The sequence below is a fragment of the Hemitrygon akajei genome, chromosome 18, assembly GCF_048418815.1.
Source record: "Hemitrygon akajei chromosome 18, sHemAka1.3, whole genome shotgun sequence".
Classification (NCBI taxonomy): Eukaryota; Metazoa; Chordata; class Chondrichthyes; order Myliobatiformes; family Dasyatidae; genus Hemitrygon; species Hemitrygon akajei.
In genome coordinates, this window is record NC_133141.1 from 12,387,505 (window position 1) to 12,412,222 (window position 24,718).

The window sequence follows — 24,718 nt, forward strand, 5'->3', positions numbered from 1 at the left end:
GCCCTGAGTGAACCAGATTTACAGTCTGCTAAGGGCTAGATCAAGTGCTGAGGGCCAGCATTCTAGACTGGTGATGCACACCGTACAAGGAATTCAGGTACAACCTACAGAAGGCATCATGAGAGCAAAAAGGTAACTCTGTGCAGTTAGAGACACAATCGGATGTGTGACAGCTGTGGCGAGGTTTGCAGGCCATTACTTCCTATAAGGTGAAATGGCACCACCTTCCAACACCCCCTCTGAAGCAGCTCAATACCATTTAGACATGTGTTGGAAGAGAGAATAAAACTACACCTGTGTGAATCCCTGCAACATCTAGTGATCCTGTGATCTCTGTCTCGGAGGCCGACAGAACATCCTTCAAGAGGATGAACCCTCGCAAGGCGCCAGACCCTGATGGTGTACCTGGTGGGGCTCTGAAAACCTGTACTAACCAACTGAGTGGGAGTGTTCAAGGACATCTTCAATCTCTCACTGCTGCAGTGGGGGGTTCCTAACTGCTTTCAAAAGGGTGACAATCATACCAGTGCCCAAGAAGACAGGGTGAGCTACCTCAGTGACTTGGATTCTGACTCCTCAAGTCTCTGAGGTGGTGTTTGTTGAAGCAACATTTCATGCCACTCTCCTTTCAAAATTACGGAATTATCTGTAATACAATTCGCCCATTTTTTTGTGAAACATCATTGAATGAAATGTGTCTGATGAATTCATAAATTAATAAGTTGCTGTAAATGTAAATAAATGTCATCATGTGGTAACCATTCCTTCACAAATGCACACAAGAGATTCTGCCGATGCTGGAAATCCAGAGCAACACACACAAAATGCTGGAGGAACTCAGCTGCTCAGACAGCATCTGGTAGGCCCATTATTTCTGCCAGTTCCTGCTCCCCCCCCACTGAACTTGTGTCTGCATACTTCTAATCTGGTTTGACTCCCTTGGTTCCATGACACTACAGTGCTCTCCATCACTTCAGTAACTTTCAGTTCCCTGGCCTGGATCACCTTATTTTCACCATGGATATCCAATCCCAGTACACTTACATTCCCCATCAGAAAGGCCTTAAAGCTCTCTGCTTTTTTCGTGATAACAGACCTAATCGGTTCCCCTCCACCCCCACCCTCCTCATTCTGGCAGAACTGGTCCTCACAATCAACAATTTCTCTTTCAGCTCTTCCCACTTTCTCCAAACACAAGGTGTAGCCATGGGCATTCACGTGGGCCTCAGCAATGCCCGTCTTTTCGTCAGCTAAGTGGAACAGTCCATGTTCCAAGCCTTCACTGTAATATTCCCCAACTCTTCCTGCAGTACATTGACAACTGCATTGGTGCTACTTCCTTCACCCTGCAGAGCTCGTCAATTTCATCAACTTTGCCTCCAACTTTCACCCTGCCCTCAAATTAATTTGGTCTATCTCTGACACCTTGTCCCCTTGTCCTTACCTACCATTCTATAAGCCTCCACATCCAGCACATCATTCTCCATAACTTTTACCATCTCCAATGGATCCTATCACTGAGCACATCTTTACCTCCCCTGCATGCTCCCCTCCAATTTATGTAATGATTACTCTCTTGTTTATTCATCCCCCCCCACTAATCTCCCTCCTGGCACTTATCCCTGCAAGCAGGACAAGTACTACACCTTCCCATTCACTGCCTCCCTCACCACTATCCAGGGCCCCAAGCAGTTCCTCTAGGTGATGTGACACTTCACCGATGAGTCTGTTAGGGTCGTCTATTGTATCAGGTGCTCCCAATGTGGCCTCCTGTACACCAATGAGACCTGATGGAGATTGGGGGACTGTTTTGGCAAGTACCTTCGCTCTGTCCACAATAGACATGAGCTCCCTGTGACCAATCATTTTGACTTCCTATTCTGACATGTCTGTCCATGGCCTCCTCTACTGCTATGATGAGGCCAAAAAGAGGTTCGAGATCAACACCTCATATTGTCTGGGTAGCCTCCAACCTGACTGCATGAACAACCATTTCTCCAAGCTTCCAGTAATTTCTCCCCTTCACTCCTTCATTCGTTTTATATTCCCTATTCTACTTCCCTTCTCACCCCTTGTCTGCTCCTCACCTACCCATCACCTTCCTCTGGTACCCCTTCTCTATCCCTCTTCTTCAGCCCTTTACCTCTTCCATCAATAACTCACGCGTCGCGGCGACGTAGTCCGCAACAACTGTGATTGGTCCACTTGGTAGCATCGCATTTCCGGTCGCTTCTTTCCGCCATGTTTGTAGGCTGTGCGTACACCGATACGAAATAGATTAACCAAATCTACCTGCCGACGTGCGAAAATGTTTGAAATGCGTTTCCTCGTCCATGTGTCTCACGAAGAAACTCAACACAGTGGCATAGAAACCCCACCGCCAACTAGCGTTTTGGCGCACACCAACATATGCTCACTACGGCGTAGAGCGACGCAGAAGTGAAAATCGGGGTTACGGCGTAGCCCGTACGCACAGCCTTTACTTTTCTGGGGAGGTGCACGTCACACTACGGCGTCGTTGTGACGCGCAAGTATAAATCAGCCTTAAAACCAGAATGTTAACTAATCTGTAGTCGCGGAGGGCGGGACTTCAAATCCTGTGGAGGGCCCGGAAGCGGACACGCGACCTTTTTGTAACATCTGTGTGAGAACCCGCCTTCCTCTTTTCCCAGCCATCTTGAATCTGAATAACTGAGGCAGTAAGTGTTCTGTAGGAAATCCACCTCCATCTTCTGGGTTGTTTGCTTTCAGCAGTCTTAAATCTCGCATTAGGTGGGAATGGAGAACTTGGCGATCGCAATGGTTAAAAAATTTATTGGGAGAAGTGGCTAAATCTTGGGGGCAGATTAAAAGAAATGTGTGGGGCTGAAGGGGAGATGGTGAAGGCGATCTCGTGGTGACCCGGGAGGGGCTGTTTAACGCGTAGCGCGGCTGAAAAGCAAACCGACTGTCAAGCACTTTGGTCTGAATTTTCTGTTTGAGGGTATGCTTTGTGTAATCGGTTATTTACCTTTGAACAGTTCTGCATTTTTGAACGTGTGGAGGTAGGCCGCGAAAAGTTGTCTTGGCCTTTTCTCTCGGTGTATTGGAATGCTGTTTTGTAAAGTGTCTAAACTGTTTGTACCCATTTTTGTGATCTCCCCCTCCTATTATCCTGTCCTTTCATACTGTTGAGTTTAGGTGAAAAATAACATTTTACACTTGCGTGTCTTTCTGACTTCTAGACTATTTTGTCTTTTACAGGCAATGCATCATCTTCAGATTCTACAATTGCATCTTTTATTTTTGTTAATTCTCGTCAAACTTTTAAGAACGTAAAGCCTTATTGGTCCTGTTTATGTATAATGTGTTCTTCCTAAATAACAGTCTTAACATGATTTGTAAGCCAACATTACTTCACCCTTGAAGTATAATATGAACTGATTGAATTATAGTCAAGTTTGTCATGTGATTAAGGCATTGCATTTATCATGACTTTCATGCACTTCTATATTTGCATGTTACTGATGAATTGGCCTTTAAACTGAGTCTATTCATTTGAGTAAGAACACTCTTGAGTTTGTATCCAATCCAGTAGCTGCCAAGGTGATTTTCAACAACCATAAGTAGAATAATACTTGGAATTACTATTCCTCTTTCCTGTACCTTTCCCACTTGCATTGCAGCTTAATTTGCACGTGAATTCTGTTTCTGTATGTCCCGAAAAATGTCAGAGCTTGGAACAAAGGCAAACTGTGTTGGGGATTTGATGTTAAAGTAGAAAAGGTTGACCAAGCCAGGGTGAAGACTTTTAAGTTGAAATTTTTTTTTAAAATCTGAAAATATTAAATCAGAATGCTAGAAACACTCAGCAGGATAGTCAACATCTGTGAGAAGTTATTTCAAGTAACAGACCTTTTGTTTTGACCTAAGGTCATCAACCTTAAATGTTTCTCTTTTCACTGGTGCTACCTGGTCTGTGTTTCCAGCAGTTTGTTATTTCTGAACTTAATGCTATCTTATTTTATCAGCATCTTTTGACTTGGTATGTACCTTTTGACTTAATTGAAGCAGGTTCAAGAAAGATCCCATTTGATTGACATGGGTGATTTTTTTTTTATATAACTCATGCTTCAGATTGTGGATGAGATAGCAAATTTGGCCCTGGTGTTGTATTATTCACCCACCAGCCTTAAATTCTGGTGCTTGAGCTGTAAATTTGCAACAGATTTTGAAGGATATTGCACATGGATCTGCATGTATTTTCCACTTACAAAGTCATTGTCTTAGTGTATTTAACGCAGTGCTTCTATATGAAGCATTCTCTTCTCCCCCCCACCCCTCTTTCGCTTACCAGTGAGTTTATTTCAAAGGCTGCATCTTCAGCACAACCAGGCTTTCTGTGAACGCTCTTGATTAATGGAATATGTGTTATTCCTAACCAATGGATATTTTTCTGTCTAGAAATGCCCGGTGAAGCCACAGAAACCGTTCCTGCCACAGAGCAAGAAATGCAGCAGCCCCAGGCTGAAACAGGTTTGTATTTGTCAATTGCATGATAGGGATCCTCATTTTTGGACATCACCTGTCCCTGTTGTCTTTTGGGTTCATTTGGGTCCTTCTGAGCAGTGATCAAGGTTTGATATGTTAATTTCTAAGTCACCCAAATTCCAGAGCATTTGTGACCCTTGTCAAGCATTTTTAATATCTGGTTCATCCTGGATCTAATTTTGCATTGTTCCCCCCCCCCTTTGGCATCATTTCCAAAATGTGGCTTAGTTTATTTGGTACCCTGCTTTTAGAATAAGTGAAAATAGTAGACTGCCAATCCATGCTTCCAAGATTGGGCCTTCATCGTTTAAGTGACTTTGTATGGTGAATATTGTGATTTGGCCCAGTTCCTGTGGAAAAAGATCTGTTTGTTCTTTGTACTGCAGGGTTATTGTTTGATTTAAAATTGAGTAACTGAGGGAGTCTATTAATCCTTTGGGAGTTGTGACTTTTGTATTGATGTTCTGGAGCTGCCTGGCACCCTGTTGTGTCCCTTCCAACTTGCCACATTCCTTTGATGATGGTAAGGAGAGCATTTATACATTAAAGTGACTTGCTCGTTCGCCCATTAATCCAAAGAAATGAATCGATGTGGCACACAATATCAGCAGCTTCTTACATAGGTATTTTCAGCTGGTTCTAAAGGAGCAAATTTATCAAATTTGTTTTTTCATTTACAGGCAAATTCCCTCTAGCCAAACTTATTCCTATTATTGATGAAAACTAGCATCCATTACTGGCTGCTGGCTTTTCAGATTCTTTGTTCAGCTCAAAGCTGTTTGGGATTACCAAGCAGCAAACAATGAGCATTCCATTGCATTGCTTTGCTAACTGCTACAGAGTTCTTTTGTTACACATAGCTGTGGAACCGCAGCACGGCATATTGGGGTACAAAATGGAAGCAGTTGCATTCTGTCCAAGCCTTGAATACTGATGCATGAAACATTTTGTTGGGGTTAAGTAGGTTGAGCAGTGAGTGCAGTCTTTATGCTATTTTGGAATTCTAGGTTAAAATGTAAGCAATGTGTTTTAATCAGGATTGCTAATAGGATGCTTTATCTTTTTAAGAAACTAGGGCTCAAGGTTACTATTTGTACATGATGTAAACAAAACTTGTTTGCTAGCTCTATGCTAGAATTAATGAGTCAATAAGGTGAAGGACTGAAAGATTCCACATCGACCACTTGGATTTCATAGTGTTGAAAGTAAGCTGCTGGGCTTCAAGATGCAGTTTATCAAATTGAAATGCCTCTGGGTGTTTTTTCAAATTGATCAATTTTGGAAGCCAGCACAATTATAATGAGTTGACTTTGGTTTTTGTAACCGGGCAGCTGTGAGCTTTATACAATGTAATACCTCTCAGATGAGCAAGAATGCAAGTATAACTTTGCCCCCTATATGTTGTACAGTTGTCCTTTGGGATTTTCCACACTTGGTATAGCAAAATAATGAGTTCCAGAGCTCTAGATTGTTTAACTGACTTTCAGTCTGAAGCCATCACCTTGTAATTGGCACATGATGATCCTGGGTGTTGGGATTCCAGCAGCCTCTTCCTCTTTGGTAAAGTGAGTCGCTTAAGGCACAAGGTAGGATGACTTCCACGCCTAAACAGTTTTGGCTTTGTTGACTGCTTTCAGTGTGATACAAATCCTGCACAACTGAAGATCACAAGGGTGCCAACACTTCCCCTGCCCCTACGGGAGAAAGTACTGCTTTGAGCGAAATTACTCTGGCTGCTGATACAGCTGTTACTGAGATAGCAAATGGAAGTTTCCCTATCGGAGGCCGCCACTGAGAATGCTGTGTCTCAGGAGCCTTCATGCCTGTTAATGCTATAACCTGTAGGTTCTGACCGGGCAGAAAATGTAGTGACTTGCTAAAATCCTACATTAAAACTACTGCTATGTGATAATTTTTTAATATGATTTTTCTTTTCAGAAGGTACATCAGCAGGAGGGCATGTCTGACTTGTGTCAGTTACATTAGCTTTCAGTACATAAAAGCTATTAAAGTTCGCAATCCATGTTTTTATTGCAGAAGTATAACCAACTTAAACTACAATTTTGTAATAAAGAGAAGCACTTGCGTTTAAAATCCATTTTTCTATCAGGATATTCTGAATGCAACTTGCATCCTGACCACAATGAAATTGCAGTCACCTTGTTAAAGATTGGCTAGTATGCGCAAAATAAAGCAAGATTGCATTAGAAAACCTCTCTTCTCAGGGTTGTCCTAAAGCCATATAACATGCTAACAATTTCAAAATGTTTCCTTGCGCTTGCAGCAGACAATGTGCACAAAACAAGCTACAACGTTGGAATGCTTCCTTGAATTTCAGTGTATATTGCCCAGTGTTCAAAAGCGCTTTTCCTAAAATTCAGCACCTATACTTAAAAGTTGCATTAGCATTTGCAGCAAAGTTTGCGCAAAGTAAATATGTCACAAGTCAAAATCACCTCATCTCCTGAGAAGTCAATTAAGGCTCTGAGCAATACTTCAGGAAAGAATTCAGATGAAAACATTACAACAGTAACTGCAGCAGCTAGATGGTGTAAAACAATGCAATTGGTTTCATTTTGATACTTAAGTGTTTGCTCTTACAGGTTTCTCCTGCCATCCGAAGGTAGAGCATTCCTATGAAATGGTTCGTAAGCCAGAATGTCGTAAAGTGAAGAAGCAATTAACATTTATTTATATGGGAAAAATTTGCGAGCATTCGCAGACCCAAAAAATAACCTGCAATATCATGCCAAATAACACATAAAACCTAAAATAATAGTAATATATAGTAAAAGCAGGAATGATCTGATAAATACACAGCCTATATAAAGTAGGAATACATCTCTGCAATCATTGCAGCACTGTAGCGTAGCAAAAATCTCACGCAAGTGCTCTCGGCAGAAACAGTGAGCACAAGCGCACTTGGCAGCACTCGCGGCAAAAACACTCGGTGCAAGCGCTCTCGGCAGAAGCACTCTCCAGTAACCTTTAAGCTATGAAGCTGCCAAATCATACCAAATAACACACAAAAATACACAGCCTATATAAAGTAGAAATAATGTACGTCCAGTGTAGTTTCACTTACTGGAAACGGGAAGACAGCGAGCACACTGATGATGGTGTGTTAGGCTGAGTCGTTGGAGGTTGGGGTGGTGGGAGGTAGAGGAGACTGGGGTATCATCTCATCTTCGCCTGTTTCCATCAAGGCAGGCAGGTCACCGATGTCTACCTGCCTCGATGTCGAGGTTCGTCATCTGCTGTGGCTGATGTGGAAGACTTGAGAAATGACAGTACACTTGACTACTTAGCCTCGCACATTTTTCTATCATACAGTGCTTTGTAAGCACTCAAACCATCCTGCAAATATGCCCTAAACCTACGTACCCTTTCAAAATTAAAGTCATACTTTGCTGCAATCATTGCAGCATTGTCAGTTGCAGTGAAAATCTCACACAATTGCTTCACGTTCAGTTCCTGGATGACTTCACTTTCAGGCCTTTCGCTACTGTGTTCGGTTTCAATTGTTATCCTTTCCTCTTCTTCAGCTCTTCATCTCTCAGTTCTTGGTCATGAGATGCCAAAACCTCTTCAACATCATCTTCGTCAACTTCTACAAACCCAGCCTACTTAGCCAAACTCACTTCTTTCCTTACTACTTTCACCACGATTGAAATGCTTAATTATGTCTAGTTTTACACTAAGTGTAACACCCTTACGAGCTCTTTTAGGCTTTTCCGTTACCTTAGAACTCATCTTGCTAACGGATGCACAAAATAAATGGACATAAAGCACAGATGCTCACAGGCACGTGTTTAAGCAATGCCGGCTAGAATAGAGTTCCGGGGGAGGAGGTTGGCTGCTCGGCGTGCGCGCTGCCTTTTTTCGTAACAGTGAAAACACCTTCTGTTAGCGAAAACAGGTACTAATGTAGGTCTTTCGTAACAGCGAGGTGTAAAGCGAACGTTCGAAAAAATGGGGGGCACCTGTATTTCTATGGGAACTGGTATAAAATACTGCCTAGGTTTACTCAAGATTTGTGAATATTAATTGCTTATGCATTGAGGAAAACTTAACTATCAGGCTAAATAAGTAGACTGCAGAAAAGTAATTCTGCATTCTGTACTTCCACCTAGTGTTTTTCTCCCCCTTGCTTCTGCTACAATGCTTTTGGTCTGTTGTGTAAAAAAAAAAAAAAAAAAATGTAAATATACTTCAGTGGTGTGCAGTTAATTTTGGAGGAATTGATAACTACATTTCGGGTTGATATAATTGCCTGGTTGGTTTGGATGGCTGTACCTCGGGAGAGGGGAAATATTTCCCATGTATTATTGTTAATACTTAGAAGTTCAGTTTGTGGTTGAGGATGGTCAATTGTGTGTAGATTGTAAATTCAAGGTTACAACAAGATCTGAGTGCTCAAAAGAATTGAGTTTTAAGCTCTACTCCTACCTACTCCGTCATCTATTTTTACCACTTGCTGAAAGGTCATGAAATGATGCCCCTTCAAAATGTGATCAGAAAGACTTCTGATAGCCAAACAATCTGCCGTGGGCTGCCCCAGAATGATTGAAAGTAGGTGGGGTTTGATTGCAGTTGTGTTGATGGTACATGTCAAGTTGGTGTGCATGATCTACCTGTGGGTGTATCGGATGTATTTCAGGATTGAGTACTCAAATTTTTACTTACAGGGCATTGTGCCAACTTCAGCATACCTTCTTGTCTTTGGATTAGTTGGCAGAGTTTGAAGTAAAATATGGCAAATTAACCCCCAATCTCCATTTGAGTGGTAAACTTGAAATTGTACAGTACTGCAATGGAGAGGAGAAATAGTGGTGAAATGCCTTATTTTGAAATGTTACTAACTCAGGACTAGAAGCAATCTTTAAAGTATCTCCTGTGTTGGGACTTTAAGTCCAACAATTGCAACATTAATAGAGGGGTAAAAAGAAAAGTTATTGTTTCTATTGGAATGGAACTGGAATGGAACACACATCAGCTAACTGGATGTGATCTTGCACTGCTTATCAAAATTTTATCAATTTTGCATTTAAAGGGTAACAGTATCTGTTGACGCCCAAGGTTTGTATAATGTAAATGGTCATGTGGAACATCCTCATTTCAACTTGGGTGAAAGAAATATGCACATTCTGCTTGTTTGATTTATGTAAATTTTCTTGTCAGTACACTGTTACAAAGAACTTTCTTGACTTGTGCATTTCCAGTACTCTTAACTTTTAACATTTGCAGGTTTATCCTGTGGAGTGTATTCTGTCTTTTAAGCCCGAGTTCAGTTGAAAGTAAATGTCCAAGTTTGCTTTAATGCATCTATTTCACTTTGAATAAAACCTATAAGTAGAATGAATATAGGCTATTGAATAATGAAAAAATGTTTACCTTCTGTTGCAAGCTAATTTCTCTACATTGAATTGAAAAGGACTCTAGAAGACAATAGATGCTAGAACAGAGTTTGTAACTTAGGGAAGGGTTGCTCAGGCTGGGACTTGTTCCATTTATCCCCCTCAATGTTGAGATGATCAAATTGGTCTAGGGAGTTGAAAGAGTGGTCTGCTTTATGGGGGGGCTGGGAGAGTCCAACTGTGAGTCTACAATCTGCTTCCGTTTAATGAAAGTTTGTATTTGGTTTTCAGGCACATCTGTGGTCACCAAATCATCACACTTGGATAGAAATGAAAGCTGTTTTCCTCTGAGTAGCCTTGAAAATACCTGGTTTAGGCACAAATAAGTGCAGACTAGAAGTCACTGTTGGCCCATTTGTATTTTCAATGCCCTGTCAAATTTGAATTTAGAGTTTATTTGCATTTGAGTAGGTTTATCAAATATTTATAAAACCAGATAGAAATTACCTACACCTGTTAACTCATGAAGTGGCAGTTAATTCTGAATTGCTGGCTGTATGTACGAGTATATGTAAAGTTCTGGGTTTAAGACTGGATTTGCATTTGTTTTGTCTGTAACTCACATTGTTGCTCAAATTTCTAGCCGGGTCTGGTGCTCCTGCCTCAGAAGCTCCAGATGTACCTGTTGCAGTCCAAGCACCTGTATCCCCCGTTTCTCCTGAGAAGCCTGTTCAAACTGCAGGTAGACTGATCATGGATGATCTCTTACTAACAGTGATCTGAAATTTGCAGTGCTGCTAACAACTTTCTTGTGCACTTGAATATTCTGTTATGACCATTTATGTGCAGTGGGTGGTGATTTAGGATTACATGGTCTAAAATTCCTAAATCTAGCCTGTTCTGCTTCCACTGTCCCAAAATTAGTTTACCTTTCAGTCGCAGATGAGTTGTAAGACTTGAGTCAACTGCTATCCCTAGATTAACGTAGTGTTGGACCAACAATGTGCTTTTAAAGGGTTTGGTGGAGTGATCAGTTTATTTTGGGAAAGTTGAAGAAAGATTTGTCACACAGCAGAAGAGCCCTCCTCCCCCCACCCATCATTAATCCCAATTATCACCACTTGCTCAATCACCTTTTATGCCTTAGTGATTCAAGGATTTATCTAAATATGTTTTAAATAAGAGTATCTAGCTGTAGTTTGGGGAGTGCATGCCAGGATGCAAAGATGGGAAAGGGAATTTTTTTTTTGGATTCCCCTATTGCCTTAAATCTACAGTATCTTCTCTATTTTTAGACTTGTTTCTTACTATCCGCCCTGACTACTCATAATTTTGTACATCACTATAGGTTTCCTCCTCAGGCCCGTCTACTCCCAAGTAGAACCCCAGTCTGTATCACATAACATCCAGCAGTCACTCTAGTGCAATAATTTTCTAAACTACACACACTACTCTAGCTGTAGACTAATATTTTATAAGGTTATGCAATGATGTCAATGCTGCTGCATTTATTTGCTAGGGCATTGAATACAAGTATTCTGTATACCACCATATCTATCACCTGCAGTAGCCCTTTTATTTGCAGAGCATGGTCTTTTTCCATGCAACATACAAAATGCTGGCGGGACTCAGCAGGCCATTGGGGGGGGGGGGTACAGTCGCCGTTTTGGGCCGAGGCTCTTCGGCAGAACTGGAGTCTTTTTTTATACTCCTTAGAGTTCTACCATTCCTAGTGCATGTCCTAGACATCCAAACTTGCACTTGTCAGGATTAAATTCCCTCTTCGTTGTTCCACGTAGCTTGCTAGCTGATCATTTATCATTCTGTAACTGAAGACCACCTTAACTATCAACAACGACCATTTTGTGTAACCTACACACCACTAAATATGCCTCCCACCTATGCTAATAGTTAATGAGATAACAAACTTTGGTCAGTCATTAGTAGACCTCTTAAGCCAGCCCTACTGTTCAGTATAATCGTGGTTGACCTACCCCAAGCTTCAACTCTGTCTTTCCCCATCCTTCTAAATTCTCTGGTCTTTAAAAATTGCCTTCCTTTTTAATTCCTTCCACAGTCCTTCAGGATGGTGAATTCCATGGATTCATTGTCCTCTGAGAAACAATTTCTATGGATTTCACTTTTAAACAATTGTAAATGTAGCAACATCCCCTGATTGGGCTCTTCTTAATAACAGAAACTGCCACTTCAGAATCTTGTATTTCAGTAAATTAGCACTTATTCTAACTTTAAAGAAAACAGATCAAAGATGAAATTAAATTACAAAAATAGCAAGAGTAGAATTTGGTTTTGGAATGGGATTGGGGTGGTTTGGGATACTAGATGTAAATACAGAAATACAATTTCAAGTAGATGTGTTGGCTAATAGAAGTGACCCCTGTTCTTGAGTGTCTTAATGGGTAGAAAAACAAAGGGATCTAGGGGTAGATACAAGTAATGGTGCAGCTTCAAAGCTACCCAAGAAACACAGGCAATGAGTTTCATTTATTGAAGGAGAGAATTCCAAAGTAAGCATGTTGAACTTCAGATCTCAGTATTGTGCAGTTCTGGTAATGTGAGGAAGATGGTGACAAAAGGTTGATAATTGGGTTTGAAGCTGTAGCTGTCCTAGGACTAGGAGCTTTAGTCAGTTATTGACCTTGAAAGCATTTAATTCTATTTCAGGGAAGACCATAACTCTTATCACTAATAATATTCAGTGAGTTTTTTGAGAGAAACTTCTATCAAGTAGTTTGAGAATGAGTAGTAGAATGGCTTAGTTAAACAGCAGTGTGAAAGTACATAAGGGATGTGTAGGATGAGTGAAGATTGCTGTGGAAATCTAAATAACCATAGATCATTTGGGTTGAATCAGTTTTTCTGCACTGCAGAGCTTAATGTAACATTTAATCTTAAATGCACTTGTGATTTGAAGTCGTAGTGACAGTTCTCTTTCTGCTTCATATTGATGGTTTTTCTTTGGTTATCTTCAACAGCTGCTATTGAAACCAGTTCTGAGCATGAATCGGTTTCCTCAGCCAGTGAGTACACGCAGGCTGAAAGTGAATCCAGCGGTACCAGTAAGATGGAGCTTTCAGCTGCTACTGACTTGCATGACCCTGATCTTCAGCTTCCATCTCTCCAAACAATCAACAATACACCTTCATCCCTACTGTCTGCTAATGTGCTACCTCTTGTCCAATCTCCTTCAGAGCTCCCTCTGTCTTCTATTGTTTCTTCTGAGGTGCTACCTTGTCCTGCTGCCAGTCAACAATCCCCATCTCCTGACTTGACTGATATCAATGGGCTGCCTTCATTTAATACGGTTGCTACTTCCATTGAGCAATTGTCAGCTGATCCAGCTGTTGTTCCCACTGTTGATCAGTCAAGTTCGGGGGGTGACCAATTTGGCAGACAATCTGAGTTATCACCTTCTCACAATGCAGTTTCTTTGACCACTGAAGTAGATTCTGACGTGAGACCGCCCCCAGCTGATGCTGTTGTTGCTAACACTAACCTTGTCCCTGAGCCTGCCCCTGCAGCACCTGCTGGTATAACATCAGCTGAAGTGGTTGATGGCTCCAGCAGTGATCAGTCGCACTTGTCCACTGACTCTCCGATTAACAGTGAGGTTTTGGAATTGGAGGGAAGTCTGCCTGGGTCTGTGAAAAATGAAGAGGTCACCCCTGATGCTCTAGCTTCCTGCAGTGGTACTGCCACTGCTGTGCCCCCAGCTGTCGCAGTTGATCAAATGGATTCAGTTGCTGACCAGCCTGTTTCATCCATCCTTGGGCAGCCTTTAGTTGATACAGTTGCCATTCAAGAAGAACTGTCTTCATCTGCTACCATGGTGTTCCCTACTGATAATGGTGCTGATAGTCCAGCATTAGTTGACCCTGTTACTCCTGTTGCCACTTTGACCACCAATTCGGTTGCTGCCACTGCCCATCCACCTTCAGTTTCTGACCCTCATGACTCTGTAACTGCCAGCTCCGGACCTTCTCCATGTGACTATGTTATAGCTACCTCTCCTGTGCTACCTGCCAATGCCCTTCAGCTGCTTTCATCTGATGCACAAGTTACAACTGACGTGGCTGCGAAGCTTTCGTCTGATGTAGCTGCTGTACCTACAGCCACTGTGCTTTTGCCTGATGATAGTGTTATCACTCCAGCTAGGTTGTCTTTCCCTGAAGCTGATACTGTTGTTGATGAACCTGTGCCCACTGATGGAATTGGTGATCAAGTGTCTGTACTCACTGCAGACAAAGCTGTGCAGCTTCCTGTGCTCTCCAGTGAAGTGGCAATGGTCCAGATGCCCCTGCCCTCCAGTCCTCCAGAAATGGCAGCAGCTGAGTCTCCAGTTGCGCTTGCAGCAACTGAACTACGTGATACTGTGCCCCTTTCTTTTCCTGAAAAGCCTTCCGACGATTCTGATTTTACTGTGTGTCAAGACGCGCTCTGTGCCAATGAGGCTACTCTCAAGCAGTCACTAACAACAGTCCCACCAGCTCAGCTCCTTCAGTCTTTAGACTTGCCCTCTTCAGAGCCTCAACCCCTGGTTTCTGAGCTAGCTTTATCTACCCAAATTGCTCACACTTCTGACTCGCTTCTGCCTTTTGATCCTCCTGCAAACTCACAGCTTCAGCCGCCTCTGCACGCTGCCACTGAGTTACCACCCTCTATACCTGTTTCTGATTATTCTTCTGTTGAGGGACCTACATCCACTGAACTTTCTTTGTCTTCAGAATCTAGACCTGTCACTGAATTTCCTGCATCTCTCATTCTCCCACCTGCCTCTGTTCAACTCACTACCCCATCCCCTGAATTGTCTTCTTCTGTCCAAATTGATGACGATGACGAGATGCCTCCTTTGATTCCTGCTATCAACAAGACTCCCCCCTGTGAAGCTCCTGCCCCAACTGTTGTTGAGAAGGCAGTTCCCAAGATTGCTCTGACTGGAAAGGAAGCGGTGAAGCAAAATGATGAGGGTATTTAGTTTGGTTGAGGTGTGCATGTACTGGTGTCCTGCTTAGTTGAACTGTGCACTTGAATTAAACTTGAAGTAAAGACTCAATAAATTTCACACTTGGGAAAGGCTAACCTTTAAGTGATGCACTTGTGCTCTTAATGGAATGTTTTCTTGAAATATGTATTGCCTTCCAGAATGGGAAAGCTTAAAGTTAGCCTGTCCTGCGGCAAGGGAAAACTGTGTGGTTTGAAATCTGTACTGTTGTTATAAACTTATTCACCAGGAAATTCTAATCATAAATCCCAATTTCTAACTCGGTCAAGGGAAAAGATGAGCTGTAATTACATTTTGTTTCCAGTTGTCTTGGAAGGAAATGCATCAGTTGTGACCTGTAGTGTAGAATTGCTGTCTCGTTTTGGGACAGGTCAATGATGTACAAATTTCAACCATGACCACAGGGTGTTTAAAGCTTGTGTACTAATGGCAGTGTGAAGTCCACCTTTTTGTTTTCTTCACTTATATTTCACAAGAAACAAGGATTTAACTTGACTGAACTGGTTTTGAAAGGTTTGTAGTACACTAATTGCATTAACACTTTGCCTCACATGCTAAAACTAAAAAAGGGGCACCCAAACGCCAGTGTATATATTGCAAATTTTATTTGCCTATTTTCTACACCAGGATCAGCATTACAGGTATGAGAATGGAGCATTGAAATTAGTGCCGTAATCTGGTACCAAGGATATTCACGCTAACCTTGAAATTTTTTACTGCATGGTGTGAAAGCTATACCGGCTTAGCATTGAAGAATCTGGGTGTTTTTCCTCCTTGTAAATAACGTTTGAAGGTTTTTTTTAAAAACTGCCACAAAGGTTTTTTTAAAAAACATGTTTGTTTTCAGGTTTTGTGCTTATGGCTATCTAAAAATAGATAAATCTTAATCCACCTTTTTAAATCCATTGAGCAAGCTTTATTGCACAGGTTTACACTTTCTCAACCTTGGTTGGCATGGCTGCATTATGGTAATGACCTAAAATGGTGTCCCTCACTTTCCCCAGAAATAGCACGTTGTTTTTTGCAAACCGCTAAAAATCCCACAAAGCTGCACTGTGCAGAGCCGTGTATTAAATGTGTGACATTTTATAGGGTCTGGGACAGAATCGGACAGCGATGAATCGGTACCAGAACTGGAAGAACAGGATACAACGCAGTCAGCAACACAGCAAGCTCAGGTGTGTCTGCAAATATGTAAATATAACCATTATAAAAACTGCTTCAAAAGGCAAACAGATTTCACTGTATAGAGTCCTTCCCACTGTTATCATCTTTCAGCAGTTTAAGCATTTTGGGGTGCTGTCTACTTGCAACCATCCCCACCTTTACCAGTTTATGTAAAATTTACCCGCCTTCAGAAAATAGAGAGTCCGATAACAATTCATGAGCCTGCTTCCTGGGGTGGCAGAGATTGAGTGGACTAGTCCTCTGTTCATTAACCTCATTTAGAGGCAGGGTTGACAGCATTGAAGATCAGATATATCAGCCACTTTTTGTTTAAAGGAACTTGCTCCTGAGATCATATTAAAATTCCTTCCTTTCACCTTAAACTTGTGGTTTCTAGGTTTTATTACCACACTGAGGAGAAAGATAATATACTATCTTTGCCCATCATGATCTTACAGACTTCTATCAGGTTGTCCCTTAGCCCCCTTTGTTCCAGGGAAACCAAATCCAGCCAATCGAATATTCCCATAACTAAAGTTATTCAATCCAGGCAACATACTGTGAATCTGCGTTCTCTAGTATAATCACATCACTGTAATTTCTTACTGGGTGGTAATTAATTCTCTGCGTTGAGGATATTGGCCATTGATTGCATTCAGGACTAAGATGAGCAGATTTTCGGATGCTGAAGAGTTATGAGCATGGGACTGAACAATGATGTTTGAGATGGAAGATCAGCCACAGTTATGTTGGAAGGATGGAAATGGCTTTAGGAATCCAGTGGCGTATTGTCTTAATCTTACTATGCAAATAGGCCTTTCAACACACCAAGTCTATACTTGCATACATTAACTCAATTTTTATTCTCCACACGTTCCCCTCGTCCCCATCCACTCACTCAGGTTCTGCCACTCACATGTTGGAGGCAATTAACCTACTAACTTTGTACCTATTTACTTGTGAAATTTTTTTCTCTTGTAGAATTGGGCTCAGAGTCTAGATTCTTAAAGCATGATTCTATTATGTAGCTTTAGTTGCCTAGTTCTTTTGAAGGCTTTGGTTTGTACTGGGATATGGTTAATTTTTCTTTTCTTTTCTTTCTTTTCTTTTCAAATCTTTTTATTAATTTAAAAAAAAAAACAAGAAAAATATTGTTACAAGACATTTGAGAGTACATAATAGATTGATTGACATTCAAATATATATTGATCCATACATAGAATCTCTCAAACTCATATTATAATATAAATGATTAAGAGAAAAAAAAAAACCCCAAAAGAAAACAACAACTACTAAATAAAAAAAAAACTAACCAACATGGGCAATCGCATAATGTTATATATATACAGTAGTGCCTATGACTCCCAACCTCCATCCACACAATTCAGGATAGTGACAATAAGGTTCAGGATCAGACCGTTTAATTCATATGAAAATGCTGAATAAATGGTCTCCAAGTTTCCTCAAATTTAACTGAAGAATCAAAAACCACACTTCTAATGTTCTAATGGTTAATTTTTCAACAATCTCCTCTTGGACAAAAAGCAGTTATTTGTGAATTGCTTGTTTTCACCTAGTTTCATAATAAAAACAGGGAATTGGTGACAATGTGAACACTGGCCACTCCTGTTTCAGTTTCCACCACTGTCATCCATCCAACTTCAGCATTAACTTCATATTTTAATGGATCTCTGTGTATATTATAAGCAAACAGTATTTTGAGATTTCAATAAAGGCTTGCATCTGGATGGAAGCATTTGAAGAGGTTCAATAATGTTTTCTACTGTACTGTGCAAGAGATGTGTATATTGCTATATAAATAAAGGTTGGACATGAGTCAAATGTGCCAGTTTCCTTTGTGTGAAGTAGCAATGGAAGTTATTTTGCTGCCTCTGCTTTTGAAGGAGGTATGAAGTCTGAGGATAAGATTCCATGTGTATTGGCTTGAGACCAAACAACCCCATGATCTGGGCAGTGAATTGTTGCTTAGAAAATGGAGGAATATTTGAGCAAGTTGTGCGCATAATTGCAATACTCACATCTTCGAGTTTCATATCTGTCCCCTGGCACCCCTCCCTCAGCAACCAGAATCTGTCTACAAGACTGACTCCATTTCCCAGCTCTTGCCGTTTTTTTTTGTTGGGGTGGAAGCTTCAGCATTGCACTTGAAAACTTACTGCCTTTTAGGCAGTTGTATTGAAACTAACCAGCTCTGCTGTTTCATTTGTGCTACGGGTCATTAACAAGTCCAAATTTAATGTTCTCCAATTAGATTCCTAAGGGTAATGTGCATAATTGGTTAACCAAGTTAAACTTGAATATTAAAACCCACTTTAAATATGATAGTGGACTTGACAGTCCCTTGGACACAATATGTGTACAATTATTTGAGTTTAAACCCATCTTAATTTTGAGATTGGTGTGTGGAGTACTGGAGCATAATTTTAATATGGCAAAATTGGATTTCGTTGGAATATAATACCTTGGAGGGAATTCCATGCTGCATATGATGTTGGAGTGTTGTGGATGTGAATAACAAGGTTATAATCCTGTTGACAATTTGCCATTTTCAGCGATAGGTAGCACCTAGGGAAGGCAACTCTTGGATTGATATTGCTGGTATCTCTGCAGATCATTTAGAATTGTCACCAATGCAAAGTCACTTAACTATCACTGTATCAAAACTGATGTACAGAGTTTATTTTTTTTAGGTTTCTGCTTATTGTACCAAGTGACTTAATTATCTTTTTTTTTCTCTTGAAGCTTGCAGCAGCGGCTGAAATTGATGAAGAGCCAGTTAGCAAAGCAAAACAGAGCAGAAGTGAAAAGAAAGCACGAAAAGTAAGTAATTTTTTTTGGTGCTGAAGTTCGCAGTTTACTTAAGTTGAAGCAGTGTCAGCCTGCATTCTGTTCAAATACAGGTTAGTGGTAAATTTTTCTGATGTTTGGTGTTTAATGTGCGTTAGTGAGGGTTTCAAAGCCTAGCTAAGTATTTGCGGCCTTTGTTGCATTTGAAGCAAACTAGATGGCTAAAACGTTACACAGTAATCTCTCTACAGGAGGTTTTATTAAATTGTATATATAAATAGAACTTCCTGAAGGTTATCCTTTTCTTTGCAGGCAATGTCAAAGCTAGGTCTTCGCCAGGTTACTGGAGTGACAAGGGTTACAATAAGAAAATCAAAAAACATACTGTTTGTCATCACAAAGCCAGATGTCTACAAGAGCCCAGCATCAGATACCTATATTGTTTTCGGTGAAGCTAAGGTAAATACAAATGTGATCTAAGTTTACCAGTAAATTGCAAGAAAGGTGTTTTCAAATAAACAAAATGTGACTACACCTTGTTGATGACAAGGTGATCTATCAAAATTACCCCGTGCTGCAGCTGCTTTCCTAGTTTTATTTCCTCATGATCAGTTTTATTTGTACCAGTGCTAGTTCAGAATATATTGTTTGAAATTTGAAATCTTTTTGCAGCAGTTTTTTTGATATTTGGTGAAAATGGTTGTTTGCAATGGAAGCTTTGAACTTTTATTTTGTGCTTGTACCTAGATTGAGGATTTATCTCAACAAGCTCAGCTAGCTGCTGCCGAGAAATTCAAGGTACAGGGAGAATCTGTTGCCAATATCCAAGAAAACACACAGACTCCAACTGTACAGGAGGAGAGCGAAGAAGAGGAGGTATACTTTTCAGTTTGATATCCAAAACACTGCAGTCCTTAAAATTATGCAGCTTAGAACAGCACTAACTAATTTTTACCAACTTACTGCAATGGTTGGTTTTCTTGGTACTCTTGAGCTTTCCAGCAATTTCATCTAGGTGATTGCTATGTGATTGAATAGTCTGCCATGGGAATTGATGCGGTTGGCTTTTTTTCACCCACATTGCTTATGTCGGGTGAGTGGATTGTTAGAGTCTATAGTAATTGGGTAGTTGTTACCTTACTTATCTATGTGACTTGAAATCATTAATGAACTCCCAGATGGGTGTCATGCTAGTAAAACTGGCCCAATAGTTGTCTTGGGCTCCAGTAAATGATCAGGAATACAAGTATTTTTATATTAATTTCAGATTCAGTTTATTGTCATTTAGAAACCATAAATGCAATGCAGTTAAAAAATGAGACAACATTCCTCCAGAATGATATCACAAAAGCATATGACAAAACAGACTACACCAGAAAATCCACATAACGTTTGGCAATCCCCAATCCAGAGTCTGGAGAGGCTGCTGCATATTAATATCGCACTACCGTCTTAGCGCGTTCCCCGGAAAGGAGCTCCAAATCCACCAGACAAGACCAAAAACTAAAGCTACAAGACGTACACAAAACCACATAGTTACAACAGTGAAAACAATAGCATAATTAATAAAAATAGACCATGGGCACAGTAAAAATAGTCCAAAGATGTTGAAGGACTTAAGTTCAAAAGAAATCACCACACAAGTTTCCACAAGTCCCCAGGGTCCTGACAGACTCGCCATCCCACGCCGGCCGACTCAGCCTCGCAGACGCAGCAGACAATGAAAGCTCCGTCTAAACCAGCCTTGCAGACGCAGCACACACCAAAAGCAACCTGACCACAGCGGACTCTGAGTCCGTCGAACCTCCGAGCCGACGACCATTTCCTCCGGCACAGCTTCTCCGAGCACCATCCTCTGCCGAGCGTATTACGACAGCCCCGCCAACGGCCATCGGCAATGCGACCCTGAGGACTGGGGGCCTGTTCTTCCCAGCAGAGTCCCAGACCTCGCAGCAGCAGCAACAAAGAAGGTCTTCCTGGAGATTTCCTGATGTTCCTCCGTGCTCCCACATCTGTTTTCAATCGATTATGATTGCGCACAGCACCCCACTTCACAAATAACAGATAATCAGCTCAGGAGTGGCCGCTGCAAGCTGTGTCGCGCCGCCATCTTGGAATCGTGATTTTGTAGGTGAAAGTTGGTTAAAGTCTGTCCCGAGCCTTATAGGCTCATCAGGCCAGTGCTTATGCCGGTTTCTGTGGCGTGAAGAGACAGAGTACGAGACTCCCCCCCCCCCCCCCCCCCCACCGATAGGGTGCCAGTCTATCACGAGGTTAACCCCCAGCATTTTTGCTGGTAGCCATTTTCAGCTGGGTAGACTGGAGCAGCGTGTGGTTGAGTCCTGATGAAGGGTCTTGGCCCGAAATGTCGACAGTGCTTCCTATAGATGCTGCCTGGCCTGCTGCGTTCCACCAGCATTTTGTGTGTGTTGATTGAATTTCCAGCATCTGCAGATTTCCTTGTGTGTGGTTAAGTGCCTTGCTCAAGGACACAATACGCTGCCTCGGCTGGGGCTCGAACTCATGACCTTCAGATCGCTAGTCCAACGCCTTGACCACACACCACAGGTGAAAGTGGTTGACTCTAATATTAAACCCGAGTTATACAATTTGAATTAAAACTCCTAAATAGAGCCAGGAATCTTTTAATTTTTGTCATTGCCCATGTTTTTGTTTGAAGCAGCCCATTGACACTCAATCAGAAAGATGAATGCACATTGCAGGTTTATTTTCCTGGTCTGGTAATGGAAGTGGTGTGAGTTGAGTCTAGATCAGGTGCTCCCAACCTGAGGTCCATGTACCCCTTGCTTGTGGTATTAGCTTATGGCATATAAAAAGTTGGGAATCCCTGGTCTAGATGGCAGGATATATGTGTTGGAAGGAAGAGTAAATTCTTTTTTTTGCATTTCTTTCAGGTTGATGAAACTGGTGTGGAGGTCAAGGACATAGAATTGGTCATGTCCCAAGCCAATGTGTCTAGGGCTAAGGCTGTCCGTGCATTGAAAAATAATAACAATGATATTGTAAATGCTATTATGGTATGTTCTGTTTTTTATCCCTCTCTTATAGTATGAAATGGGGGGAGGAAGTTGTAAAGCTGATTTCATTTAAACTTTTGTTGCTTTTGTCTGAACTTGCAACACTAGACATAGTTTTTAAGTTTGTGGTTGACTGTTGAATGTTGTCTGATTTTAATAACTTTTTGGTTTTTTTTTTGCAGGAGTTGACGATGTAAGCTTCAGGAAATAAGTGGGTATCAGCATTTTGGTGCAGCATCAGTACATTTGTACCATTTATATTAATAAACCTGAAATAAAAATGTGGCTTGAAATAGTAAATTTTGTTTAGAGTGATCTCAGTATATATGTTTAGATCCCAGCAAAGGTTCATCTTTAAGCTGGTACCTCATTTGCTTCAATTCTTTGAGAATGAACTTCCCAGGTGTTCCAGTCTGATGCTTTGCAAGTCTTTAAAGCACCACTGCGGCATTGTTCCTGTTGCTATTTATGGACTGCACGTATCATTATCAATTGCCTTCCAGTTTTAACAATGAGTTGAAATAAAATGAACACTGGTGTTAAACATGTGTGTTGATTCTCACATCACATTGGGTGTACCCATTAGTCATAGAATTGTTCATTTCAGGCCTTTTTATCCCACTGTCCATGCCAACTGTTTGCCCACATTAGCACTATCCTATGTCTTGCTTGTCTGTTCTAATACCTCCTTAATAGTATCCAATTTCACCATTTCTGGCAGTGCATTCCCAATATTGCAAATTTAAAAAAAGAAACAACAAACTAACCTTGCCCAAAAATCCCCATTAAAATTTTTACCTATCGACCTGTGTTGCCATTTCAAGGAAGCTTATGGAATTGGACCCTTTGGTGTCTGTTCATAATACCATTCAGTTTGGCTTAAATGTTTGGTCCTTGTCATAGACACCTCTTTTGAGGTCTTGAAGGCATAACTATATATCACATTTGTATCACATTATGAAATAAACTGAAGGTGACTGGAACTTGACAGAACATTTATGAAAACATTTGCTCTTCAATCTCTGGACACAGTGATTTGCAGATCACCAACCAGATGCACTTGGATACTATTGGAATAGATATTGAGCTATGCAATGAATAATGTGTAAATATTTTACATTAAGTAGCTGGAAGTTTTATTTTCTGTGTGGAGGTGGTTTTGATATGCCGGATCTATTAACCTATTTACCTTTAGCTAGTTAGGGGAAACCAGCCAACCAAAGGCAAGTGATCTGAAGTAGCATTGTTGCAGTTTTTGCCAGCTACTACTGAACTACGTAGGTTTGTGAAGGGTGGTCTGTTCGAAAAGTGCACATTCTCTTAAACAAAATGGACCCATTTCATGGTTGCAGATTAATGAGTTTGCTGTTTGATTGTAAATGCAAACGGTTGAAAAAATTCAAGCTAATGAACTTTGGGAAGCCTGCAAATGGAGAGTGCATGGCACATTTCTAGCAGCTGCATGGCGCAAAAAAGTTAAATTCTTCCTTCGGTCACAAGCTTCAACCAATTTGAGATCAGTACAGTGCCGAATTCAGGTATTAAAGTTGCTTTATCTTTAACACTTTGAGCAATTTACCAGCAAATGCTTCAGTTTCAAACTGCCATTCATTTTCACTGTGACATCTAGTTAGCAAATGACCTAACACTGACTTCAAATCTTGTACATTAAACTGTGATTTCCTTGTGTTGAATGCTGATAAAAGAACATCGGAGCTGGAAATCTGGGGGAAAAAATGCAATGGAAACAGCAAGTCTGGCAGCATCTGTGAAAAGAAAGGCTTAATTTTTCAGGTTGAAGTTCTAAGGCTGCAAAGGTGGGGAGGGATGTATAATACATAGAATATCTGGTAGGTTGGGCCAGGATTGCTGTGGGGGTATGTTGTTAATGGGGCAGTTAAGAGTTTGATAGGTTTTTCCTCCCAATACAGCAGGTCAAGTTGTGTTGGAGGGGAACAAATGGTGAACATCACAATCAGGTAAGTTGCAGTTATAAATCACCAGCTCTGATGCAGAGAAAGAAAGGAAACGAGAATTTGATAACGAGTCCTGCAAACTGCAAAAAGCCCAAATGGAAGAGCAGGTGTCTTTAGATTGCTTTGGACTTTGTGATGGGGTTGGAAGCCACAGGTCAGAGAGAAATGGAAAGGATAAAAATTTGAAATGGCAGGCAACAGGAAACTCAGTCACCCTGCAAATGGAGCACAGAGCTTCACAAAGTGGTCACCTGGAGCAAGTTTGGTTTGTCTTCTGAGGAAAGCACTCTAGCATGGGAGAAGTGCAAGTAAATCACTGCTTTGGGAAGACGAGTCTGGTAGTAAACCCACCCCCCCCCCCCCCGACCAAAATGGTCGAACTTTGAATATTGCACCAACAATTGATGCTTAAAGTGGAGTTTCTATATTGAACTGTATGGAGTTAACTCTTATTGGTAGTATTGTATGTGAATGTCCACAAGTTATGGGACTGGATTGTGCTCAATTAGCTGCCCAGGTTTACCTGGGATCTATACTAATATTACTGACCCAATACTTTTGGGTATCTGGCAATTGGACGTCAGATGATGTGCAGAAGTTTCTCCATCATTTTGATGCAAGGTGCTTGAGTGGAGCTTGATTTGCGAAAGCTGAAGGGCCTGTTTTTGTTTTCTAATTTATAGTCTATATTTAAACTAAAACTTAACATTGCATTTATCAATGTTTTGAAAAAAGGGAAAAGCTGTCTTCCTTCTCCAGGTTGATAATCCCTGTAGAAATAAACAGGACCTTTGATGTTTACCAGTTTTGACTCACTAC

The 24,718-nt window shown here is 41.1% G+C and overlaps 1 protein-coding gene across 5 annotated transcripts; it reads left to right on the forward strand.

The window, feature by feature from the left end:
- Positions 1-2,545: 2,545 nt before the first annotated feature.
- Positions 2,546-22,223, forward strand: naca (nascent polypeptide associated complex subunit alpha). 5 transcript variants are annotated; one of them, XM_073070826.1, is made up of 11 exons: positions 2,557-2,699; positions 4,444-4,515; positions 10,531-10,629; positions 12,884-12,967; positions 14,633-14,875; positions 16,003-16,088; positions 18,841-18,918; positions 19,198-19,344; positions 19,633-19,761; positions 21,801-21,923; positions 22,106-22,223. In XM_073070826.1, exons 2-11 carry the CDS (start codon positions 4,446-4,448, stop codon positions 22,118-22,120), a joined length of 1,074 nt encoding a protein of 357 aa, XP_072926927.1. In that variant the 5' UTR covers positions 2,557-2,699; positions 4,444-4,445; the 3' UTR covers positions 22,121-22,223. The 5 variants fall into 5 exon arrangements, with proteins under 5 accessions (XP_072926926.1, XP_072926927.1, XP_072926928.1 ...); XM_073070827.1 differs by having other exon boundaries at positions 12,884-12,928; XM_073070825.1 differs by having other exon boundaries at positions 2,546-2,699; positions 12,884-14,875.
- Positions 22,224-24,718: the final 2,495 nt, after the last annotated feature.

Coding starts and splice junctions, on each gene's coding strand:
- naca (XM_073070825.1), top strand. CDS start 4,446: ATGCCCGGTGAAGCCACAGAAACCGTTCCTGCCACAGAGCAAGAAATG. Junction 18,919..19,197: donor GTGAAAAGAAAGCACGAAAA/GTAAGTAATTTT, acceptor TTTTCTTTGCAG/GCAATGTCAAAGCTAGGTCT. Junction 19,762..21,800: donor AGGAGAGCGAAGAAGAGGAG/GTATACTTTTCA, acceptor CATTTCTTTCAG/GTTGATGAAACTGGTGTGGA.